Source organism: Seriola aureovittata, chromosome 19 (assembly GCF_021018895.1).
Source record: "Seriola aureovittata isolate HTS-2021-v1 ecotype China chromosome 19, ASM2101889v1, whole genome shotgun sequence".
NCBI lineage: Eukaryota > Metazoa > Chordata > Actinopteri > Carangiformes > Carangidae > Seriola > Seriola aureovittata.
Window position 1 is genome coordinate 6,254,451 of NC_079382.1, and position 11,495 is coordinate 6,265,945.

Sequence of the window (11,495 nt, forward strand, 5' to 3'; positions counted from 1 at the left end):
TTTATGAAGTAATATTTATCGAGAGTGAGTGTATAAGTACAGATTTGCTATGAGTTACTTGCTGACTGCACTCTGTTGCTTTGTTTGCTATATTACCAGACTCCACGACTACTCAGAGGCAATTTCACAGACTCTTCAACAAAATTTATCACATTGGTTAGAAACCAGCTTGCAGAGAAATCCAAACGTGCTTTGTTAAATCAAACTTTAAAGCCATGTCTCTTCTCCCACTGCTGATTTCCTCTCACTATATGGCTTTTTATGTTCTCCCAGAGCAAATAAATGAGTAGCAGTCTTTGACCTATACTAGAGTTATTATAACTTATTCTATTCTATTTTATTCTATTTTATTCTATTCATTCTCACTGAAACAGGCTTAAGTGGCATAAATGTTGTTACACTGCCAAGACTAACTTTCATATTGTTGACTGTTTAATTTTTTAAAAAAGACCACAAAGTAGATGAATAATCCCATGACAACAAATATCGTAAACAGCACAATCATTCAAAATATAACATATAAACTAACAGATACAGGCACATTCTATTCTATTCTAGCCCATGCTTGTATCGCGCATGCTCAGTTCTTCGCTAGGGAAGAAAGGGGAAAATGTCTTTAGCGAGGTGAGTCCCGCGACAAGGATTTTTGTGTTTTAAATTCCCTAAATTGTTATTGTATGTTGTTTCAACTGTATTTTGTATGATGTATAGTGTGAGTTTAATATCTATATTTGGTGTTTTGAGCTCTATCCGCTATCGTTTCCTCGTTTTAATTAGAGCTAATAGCATCAGCTAATGCTAGCTAGCTAGCTAGCTGAAATTGTATGTCGGTTGGCATTAGCCAGCTAGCTTAGCAGCACACAGCCATTCTTTCAACACAAGTAAACAACTGTGTACTGGTGGTATCTTGGCTAAATTTTTTGGGCTCTTCGGAATTCTATAAGTGTGTAGCCACGTCTCTTAGCTAGCTAACAGTTCTAACACCTCCGTATAATGCTCAAAGCTTTTCTCGGTCAAAGCCAATCGGCTCAGGCTAGCTAGGCCCTATAACCATAGCAGCAGCGTGTGAACTACACAAAACAATGCGACTTATAAAAGTCTTACTCTGTGTGCAGCTTTTTACCGGCGCCGACCCAGCTGTCTCAAGACCAGCTGGAGGCAGAGGAGAGGCTCCGGGCCCAGAAGTCCTACTCCACTGCTCTGGTTTCGTCTCTCAGAGAGCCCCCTCCTTACGGACACAGAAAAGGCTGGGTGCCTCGTTCACTTGCGGTAAATAAGTCAATTTAATCTTGAGATTCAAAGTCACTTTATTTGGTGGTGTTTGGGGGAAATCTTGTTTCTGATGTCATACACTGGGGTGGCAAGAAGAGTCGTTGCCAAACAACAATTCAAGACTTGTCAGAGACCAAGTACATCTTTTCATCTTTGCCGTGTAATCTGTGTTTCTGTAGGACTTTGGAGATGGAGGAGCTTTCCCAGAGATCCATGTGGCCCAGTTTCCTCTGGAGATGGGTAGGAAGAAGAAGACGTCCAATGCATTGGCGGTGCAGGTTGATGCAGAAGGAAAGATTAAATATGATGCCATTGCCAGACAAGGACAGGGTAAAGATAAGGTATACAGACAGATGACTGCTTCACCTATCAACACACACTGACAATGTAGGAATGCATAACTTGAAAAATATTAAGCATATATAAATCTACTAAACTTGTCAAACATGGTCTGTACTTGTCTGTCTGTGAGGTCTCAGTCTTGGCCCACTTCATACAACATCTCCCACTGAGTCTTGGCCTGACAAAACTCAGTTTATTTTAAATTCTACATTTGCAGTCTTGTTAACATTGTCTACACTGACAAAATCCATGATAATACTTTATATATCCCCTTTCATTTACAGTATTCACACTCTACTATGATACACATTGTCTAAACAATTCATTGCCATGTTGCATATCATGTCTTGATTTATTTAAAAAAAAAAAAAAGAAGAAAAAAAAGGTGTTGGTTAGCATCATTAGTATTTCTAAGCATTTCTCATGTGTTATTGTGGCAGGTGATCTTCAGCAAGTACACAGACCTTCTTCCAAAGGAAGTTCTAAATGAAGACACTCCAGAACTGCAGAAGCCTGATGAGGAGGCTGTAAAAGAAGTAAGATATGGTGGAATGTATATGTATATGTATATGGGGGAAACTGTCTTGCAGGCAGGTTGCCATCAGTTCAAGTTAATCATGGGACTGTAGATTTCACCACTCACAGATCATTTTCCCAAGGACGCTCATTTTATCTACTGGTCACTGTGTAAATTCAAGATGATGTTACTGTGCAGTCAAATCTTTGATCTAGTCTGTAGATGTAAGAGTATGAGTAAAGTATGCAAACTTTGAATGGAACTGTGAACTTTATTTGTTCAACTTTGTTATAATTAGTTCAGTTTGATAATCACTTTACATCTAAACGTGGTGATTGTTGTATGTCCGTTGTAGATTACAGAGAAGACCCGTGCTGCCCTGGAGAAGCAGGTGTCTCAGAAGATTGCTGCTGCCATGCCTGTAAGAGCTGCAGACAAACAGGCTCCTGCACAGTACATCAGGTATGTGTTAGAAGTTTAACCATCTCAACACAATTTTAGAACAAAGAGAAAATAGGGAGAGCAGTAATGTTTGACGACTATGAGTTCATATATTGAAATCATGAGGGATTGAAGGTAGGAATGAAAAGGTTACCAGTTTTGACATACAATCTTTTCAACCACTTAAATACATACTGTTTAGTAATTTAAATATTGTCTCTATTAGCTTTGTTTGTTTATGTTGGTGATTATGCATCGTGACACTTTTCTTCTTTATCTCTCTTCAAGATACACCCCATCCCAGCAGGGAGTAGCTTTTAACTCAGGGGCCAAACAGAGGGTGATCCGTATGGTGGAAATGCAGAAAGACCCCATGGAACCTCCACGTTTCAAGTAAGTAAACATGTCTCCATCACAGTAACATGATGTCACGTGTAAAGGCTGGTTTGATAAATGATAAATAATACTTAATATAATTAGTAGAATTACTCAAATTTTACCTTTTTTAGAGAAGTTAACATGATGTCTTAATGCTTTTTTTTTGCCGTGTGAAGAGTGCCCATTCGTAATTATGTTATATTGATAACTTATCCATCTGAACTAAGCAACAAATAATGGCCAAATGAAATCTCAGTGTGACATATTAAGTATCTAGAAGCCTGATCAGACTTTGATTTTGATTCATTACATGTTCAAATAAGGTCCTCTCTTGTGTGAGGTTCCCATAAAAATATTAGTAGTATATAAGTATTTTATAATATTAGTATCAGTAGTATTTACAAGCTTAATAGATTATCATCTTATCTTATTTTAAAGAAAATAATTTAGAAATCGGATGTATTATTGTGTGTTTTAGGATCAACAAGAAGATTCCTCGTGGACCTCCCTCTCCCCCTGCCCCTGTCATGCATTCTCCAAGCAGAAAGGTACAGTTAGCCACACACATTTGAGAATGTAAATGGCTGCAAGGCGAATTTCTGCTTTTTAAACTACATTGATACATTTAAATCAAAAGATATTTGCATTGACCAAAAGACCGTTTGTTTGATATTGTCACTCCTTTTTGTTTGTAGATGACAGTCAAGGAGCAGCAGGAGTGGAAGATTCCTCCATGCATCTCCAACTGGAAGAACGCTAAGGTAACATGACACCAGAATCGTTTGTGACACTTGGTTTGTATTTCTAAATGTCAAACTGATTGTCATTGTGAGTAGTTCATGTAGGCATATCCATGCTTTTTCATTGTTATTTCAGTTGTGTTGCCCTGCTGCCCTTTCTCTTCTCTACTAATTTCATTTTCTTGATGTGCTTAATTTTGCTCAGGGCTACACCATTCCTCTTGACAAACGTCTGGCTGCGGATGGCAGGGGGCTGCAAACAGTTCATATCAATGAAAACTTTGCCAAGCTGGCCGAGGCGCTATACATCGCTGATAGAAAGGTACTGCACCATCATCCTGACCAATCTGAACAACACGCATCTTTTTTTTCACCAATATTCAAGTAACACACTTAAATGCTGATGATCGTGTCTTTAGGCCCGAGAGGCTGTGGAGATGAGAGCTCAGGTAGAGAAGAAGATGGCCCAGAAGGAGAAGGAGAAGAAGGAGGAGAAACTGAGGGAGCTGGCTCAAATGGCTCGAGACCGCAGGGCAGGGATCAAAAGTCACGGAGACAAAGGTGAGTCCTGAAGATAAGGACCAACAAGTAGAAAAGTTCATTTGTCAGAAATTTTCAATCATACATGACTAGTTTGTCAGGTTGTTTCGCATCTATGAGTGTGTGATTGTCTGAGTAAGTGGAGACTCTGTTTCCAGTTCCAAATCTGGAACATGAGTGGCATAAGTGATGACAACATTTTTCACCCTGCGAGTGTTGACAGGACCAGTAAGCTGTGAAATGATGTCTCCGCTTCCCTACTGTTAATTCACACATATTTTAGGAGAAGAAAAATCATGTTGCACGTCCTGTTTTTGTACATGCTTTTTTTAATGTCCAGCATTTTAATTTGATCACATCACAGAGACTCAGACAACAAAATCTGAATTTACATTTTTTATAGATATGTTATAGATTCTAGCATTTTTAATGTCAGCTGTGATTTTGTCTTGCAAGTTAATTGACCACTGACGGTTTAGTTTTACTTAATCTTCCCTCTCTTGCTCTGTATCAATCCCCTTCCTCACTTTTTGCCATTTCTGTACCATCAATTTTTTCCATCTTCCCTAACTTAATCTATAACCGACTTCCCCCTTTTTTCCCCCCCGCTTTCTCATTTCTCTCTCTGTCTTTCTGCCTTTATATCACTGTGTTTCCTGTCACCTCTGCACTTCCACTGCACCATTTTACATCATCTGTCTCCCACTCCCGTCCTCGTGTGGTTTTCTTTCTTTTTTTTTAAATTTCCTTTTTGTGTTTCACGCGGCAGGTGGCGAGGACGGCGAGGCCAGGGAGCGTGACGAGATCCGCCATGACAGAAGGAAAGAGAGACAGCACGACAGGAACATTTCCAGGGCTGCTCCTGATAAGAGGTGCTGGACACGCACTTTAAACACACCGCATGTGAACTCACCCACCCCTCCTTTATATATACACACACACACAGGTACAGATGTACTGCTCACTGATGAATCATTCATGGGGCCAACAGTAATACTGAACAAATGCAGCAGGATCCAGCAGAGTACTTGGGCAGTAGTCCTTGTCTGCAATGATCCAAAGACATGTGCATATGAGATGTGTGATCAGTGTGTGTATCAATGTGTTAAGTTTGTGTGCACACTGTCAGGTTGGCGATTGATGGAATTGTGGTTCCCTGGAGGAGTGGAGCAAGTGAAATTCAGAGGAGAGCTCATTACAATCACAGTTCCAGCTGTCAGAAGGCAGAAACCTTGTTATCGTAAAATTACCTTTCACTTAACTTTGAGATGGCTGTTTGCTGAAGGACAGTCACCAAGGTCTGAATGAAAAACTTCAGCAACAACCTGTAGGCATACCTAAAACTTTTAGGCCAATATATTATTATACATGATGTAAGATGACACTGTGAAATATAGAAATAAATAATTAATATGATAGAACTAGTTTCTAGCAGTTAATTTTCCTCCTTGTCTTTTGTTTTTCTCTGAATTGTTGCTTGAACTCAGACTTTGTTCTATATTCCAGGTCCAAGCTGCAGAGAGACCAGGAGAGGGATGTCAGCGAGCTCATCGCTCTGGGCATGCCCAACCCTCGTTCTTCCAGCGAGGCCCAGTATGACCAGAGGCTCTTCAATCAGAGCAAGGTTAGAATGCTTCATACCTATTTTACTACATTAACATCAGCTCCACATCATTTGTGTTGTTTAGAGAAAAATACAAATGTGTACAAGCCTGACTACCCAGCTCCACAATATGAGGAAACATTTCAAGAATAGAGTTGCCTTGTGTGGACAATTCATAATCTGCTTGTCTTTTTTTTTTTTCTCAGACACTAAAGTAAAGCAAAGGGCCAGTTAGATGCATTTGCAAAAAGAACCTTAGCTGAAATGTTCTAGCTTTTCCATTGCCATGCACCATTACCTTTTTCTCAAAGTACTTCTTCCTTTCTCTCTGTCTTTCTAGGGTATGGATAGTGGTTTTGCCGGCGGTGAGGATGAGACATACAACGTGTACGACCAGCCGTTCCGCAGCGGCAGAGACATGGCTTCAAACATCTACAGGCCCAGCAAGAATATAGACAAGGATGCCTACACAGATGACCTCGATACACTCATGCACAACAGGTATTAGGAATAACCTTGTTTTGCTATACATTTTATGACCAGTTTATGCATTTATTTAACTTAGTAATATATAAATATTATGACATTCTTATTTACCTTTTACTTGATCTTGATAAAGAGAAATTATTCAGAAGCTGTTTTCAGGGAGTCATAGACACGCAGGACTAACAAATGAATTGCCAATGAGCAGAGCAGAGAGACCAGAAAAGAGACTTATTTAAATCACTGGCTCTTGAAAAAGGAAACTGGTTTACATTTACAACACTTATTTGGGAAACAGTCAAGCAATGAAAATGGGTAGGTGTAAGCCAATTTGTAATTTTTATATGGTGGACATAAAATCTGATCCCTGTCTTACAGACATAATAACTCAAGAATATTTAAAAAAGGTTGTTTCACATCAAATGTTTGAGTCATCTGCTGTTTATTTACATATGGATGAGGTAAATATGACGTGACCCCTAATAACTATGCTTTTGGGTATAGTGTTAATATAAAATAAAACCTATTTATTAATTAATAAATGTAAACAGCATAATAAGTGAAGAGTAGTGTATAATAAAGATGCCGTGACAGTATTCTCTGCCATATAGATTTGTTGCATTGATATTAGCTTTTTTTTTTCTTTTTTTTTTTTGTCTGGAATGTCGTTAAATATTCTCCAAAATTATTTCACAACCCACAATGGGATCCCAAACCACATGTTATAAAAACTGACTAAAAACTTATAATTTAGGACTTTTGTATTTGTCAGGCTGTTAACAGGACTGCTGGATATTTAACCTTCTCAAATATGAGTCTAGAAAATAACAATAAAAGCCTGAAACATTTTGAGGTCATTCCAGCTTTATTTTGAGGCACGAGGCAAGCATGCACATGATGTCCCAGCAGGAGACCTTGTCCTTGGGGAAGCAGTGCCACACTCTACTAGCCGAGCATAGCCTGTCCCATATGTTTAGTCACCAGCTTGTCATTGTCCTCTAGGAATGTTGGGCTGGCTGCAGGGTGCTACACCGTTGTGCAAAACATTGAAAAGAAAATCTTTGACTTGAGCAATTTTCCCTCAGACATACAGTATGTCCCATGGAATTCCTGATATTTTGAATACAGTCCTGTTTTTCTGTTCATAGAAAGTGTTTGTGTTTGAACATCCACTAAACAAGAAGCAGCCTGCTAGCAATTAATTTGTAGTTTCAATCCTCCATCCTATTTACTGCTCTGAGGATGGCAAAAACAAGTTTAACAAATCCACAACAAATCTAAAATCCTCAGCGAGTGCAGTTAAATTATCTTGAGTTTTGTAAGAGAAAACTTTTGCAGCATATTCAAATTTTAACTTTCTGTCCAACAGCAGGTTTGCTCCAGGGAAAGAGTTCTCAGGTGCCGACCATGGGCAGAGGCGGGAAGGACCAGTCCAGTTTGAGGAGGATCCCTTCGGTCTGGACAAGTTCTTGGAGGAGGCCAAGCAGCACGGAGGCTCCAAGAGGCCCTCCACTAGCAGCCGCTCAAAGGACGACTACCATGACAAGAAACGCAGGAAGGAGTGAGAGCACTCGGGCATGGAGTCCATTCAGGAAAGTTGATGGCATGTTAGAGGATGAGAAAGTAGTCTGCACCTTCTCAGCATTAGAGAGGGGTTTTAACATACTCAAGTCCCTATCAGGAATGTTTCCATTTTTTTTTTTTTTCAGTGGGAAAGAAGGTGAAACTTTTGTCTTTCCTTTTTTTTTCTATTCATTGTTTACTCAGCTCTATTAAGAACATGTTGAACAATCTTGCTAAATATAACATGATAAACATGTTAAATATCAGGAGGTGGAGCTGAAGCGATAGTGTGTGAGATCTGCCTCTGCATCTGAAAGTGTCTCTGTACAGTGCAGCTGATGCCATTTCAGATGTGAACGGTAAATTTGGGCCCAGAAAATGTGTAGATTTTAGTTATTAGTTTTTTTTGTTTGTTTTTTTTTTTTATATACATGTATACAGAAACTCAGCAGGAAGTGTTCATATTTACCTTTGTCTCATTTGTCCCCCACATTTTCCCCTTTGAGTTTTTGTCAGCTGTGTTTTATTTAAGCCCCCGGTGTATTTGTGAGCACAGCTGCAGCCCATATTTGATGGCAGATATGTACAGTGATATAAACTTGACCTGTAAGATGTAAAGCAAACCAGCTTTATAATTCTTGTATATTACTACCAATGGAATAAATTTCATATAGTGTGTAACTGGTATGTCTCTGTATTTCTTATGAAGTAAACTGTTTTGTTGGGTATTTACAAATTCAAAAGTGAGATAGTTTTTTTTTTCTCCATCAGCTTCTTTCAGTCAAATTTAGAGCAGCTTAATTCAAACTTTTACAACATAGTGGGAAATCCATTGGTTGTGTAATTGTTATAGTTTGCCTGTAGTAGATTTCCCCTATTTTAATCTTTTCCAGAGTAATGCATCCCATTAACACAGATGATTGAAAGCCCAAAATGTATTTAGAGAAGCCATCAATTACTAAGTGTGAGTGGTGACGGGTTTTTTTTCTACCAGAAATGGGCTCTAAAATTTATGCGATGATTAGAGCAAAACTGGTTCCATTAATTACAATTAATTATGATTTATGCAGTCTGACAGTTTTATTTTCCCAGGCTTTGGAAAATAATCAATGTGGCATTACATAGCCCAGTAGACCCACAAATCTCTGCACAGTGCCATCTTTCACTCATGCCTGAATAGGGCTCAGACAGTTGTTATATGTACATGATTTATGTTTTTTTCAATGGGCAGTATTTATAGTTATGGCTTCCTGTATTAGTGCAATGTTCTGGGTGTGCATGCTATGTTTTATTGCTGGTCTTTTCCAGCCATCAGAAATTATAGCAGTAGCGAAACAGCCCCTAAAGTTCTAATTTCAGTTCTGGATTTTGCCACATCTGTGGTTGCTGTGTAAACACTTAAGAACATCTTAATGATTACTTTTATACCTCTTCAAGACTGGAATCGTCACTCAAATCTGTTGTGCTTATGGTGGACTCCACTGCTGGCAATACAAACTACCATATAGAGATAACTAAGTGTAATATTTAATGGATATAGCAAAATAAAAGAAATGCCAGACATGAATACTGTCAAAAATTTGGTTTGATGTAATGAAAATCTTACAGATTATAGCTTTAAATGTGTTGTTCTCACTGTCTAAAGTCAAGAGTCGATATAGCTCTCGCCAACTATTGGGTAAGAGGAAGAACACTGGACTAGAACACATTAATCCCTCACTCAATTACATTAAGTGGCTCTGATGTGATTTAACATTGACCTATACTCATGTGGAGAGGAGCTGACATGCTCAAAAGTCATCTGATTCCTTATCAGTGTGGGGGAAAGGCAGTGGTTTGTCCCCGTCTCCCCTCTGCACCTGGGGGGAAACAGGTTGAACAACAGAAGCATGACTGTGGTGGGAGAGGGGGCTCTGATGTAATTTAAGACTGACCTTTTTCATGTGGAGTGGCATATCTATTTTTCATTCTTACCTGGAGCTTTTCCCACCCTCCTCTGATTCTGCCTGGATGTACCTTTTTGTGGCATTGTTCTATTATCTGTACAGTCCTGACTCTTTTTTATCATTTACATACTGTACTTTTAAAATACTTGATATACGGTATCTACTTTGAAACGATGTGGAAGGGGAACATGCTCAAACGTGTATCCCAGCCCTGTGTGTGAATAAATGTTGAATGAATGGAAAGTCACCCCGCTGCCAGTGTGAGGTGATTTAAGGACAGCAGGGATTTTATTGTGAGGGCCTAGTCTGATTGTCAGCGTGAAGAAATCAATCTGACATGTACCAGCTTAGGGTAACTGAATCATGGGTGGCTTGATTGTTGCGGGGTTTTGGAAGCACATGTATGAAAAGGAAAAAAAGTCCTTGCAACAGACAAAATTAAAAACAAACAAACAAAAAAAAAAGATCATAATCAGTTGAAGCTTTTCAATCCAGCAGATTTGCAATCTCAAAAACAACAGAAAAGATGTGCTCCCTTCAGCCTGCATTTGTGCACAGACCAGTGCTGAAGTGTTAAGGACAGCTTGATAATGGGTCCCCACTCAGCTCTTGTCTGCCTTTATGAATGTGCACAGAGGAAGATGAATGAGATTCTTATTCATGAAGGTACGAGGAAATTGGTTCCTTGGCATTGCTTTTGTGCGCTGTTGGATGTAAACGGTGAACATATTGTGTCGGGCCATAATGGAATCCTCAGGTCACAGGCAGAGGCCATGATGGATAGCTCCTTATCTTTGCACCACAAGAAAACAAACACAGACATAATAAACAATATTGAGTTGTTTCAGTGCATCTTTCCACTCTTTGGACTTGAAGGAGGATAGCTTAGTTTGTTTTGGGATGCCTTTCGTGATATTTCCTCCTCCTCCCGACCCTCAGTGGCAGCAAAGCAATAAGTTTGGTGATAAATGTCCTCGATGCTACTGTTGACCTGTCGAAGACGGTGGCCAGAGAGAGATCTTATCTCACACTATGAGATTTGTTCTTCTCTTCCAGTATTGAAAGCTGCTGCTGTAACAAAGGCAGTCTTTTTGTTTTGTTGAAGAAACACACCCACATCCACGGAAAACAATGGTCCTATTTCCTCTGTGCCAGTGACACTGTTCTTCTTCCACACGAAGAGATGACTCATTTTTAGGGTTGAATCACAAGTACGAACATTTCTTACTCCCTGAAATAGTGATGTAACAGCAGCTGTTTTTTTCAAAGACAACTGTCCCCAGCAAAGGTTCTACTCTGACATCACTGATTGAGGATTGGCCGGATGTGCAAAGTGCATGAAACTTTCAGCACTTGGTATATTATCTATTTTTTTTATTGTCAACACTTTGAGCAATGGGTGACTCACATTTTTTCCTTTGAAAGTAATGAAAGCTTGACTTAAAGCTGCACTAATCAGAATTTTTGTAGCAACAATGCATCAGTTGGCTACATGCAATGTGAAAAGCATCACTTGTAGTGACAAATCACATGATTATCCAGTTCCAGCTCTGGGGAGCGTTTTATCATATTTTTGATCATTATTTTGATTTTATGGCTCACAGATTTATTATTTTTTCTCATGAACCCTTTTCCAGTCACAGCAGCGGCAAGAAACTGATAAACCACAC

The 11,495-nt window shown here is 39.1% G+C and overlaps 1 protein-coding gene across 1 annotated transcript; it reads left to right on the top strand.

Moving 5' to 3' along the window:
* The first annotated feature begins 520 nt into the window (after positions 1–520).
* On the top strand, positions 521–8,560 carry snw1 (SNW domain containing 1). The gene is made up of 14 exons (XM_056363489.1): positions 521–624; positions 1,116–1,269; positions 1,452–1,613; positions 2,055–2,150; positions 2,487–2,593; positions 2,861–2,965; positions 3,429–3,498; positions 3,646–3,711; positions 3,896–4,012; positions 4,110–4,251; positions 5,000–5,102; positions 5,737–5,854; positions 6,174–6,334; positions 7,686–8,560. Exons 1-14 carry the CDS (start codon positions 611–613, stop codon positions 7,879–7,881), a joined length of 1,611 nt encoding a protein of 536 aa, XP_056219464.1. The 5' UTR covers positions 521–610; the 3' UTR covers positions 7,882–8,560.
* The last annotated feature ends 2,935 nt before the right edge of the window (positions 8,561–11,495 follow it).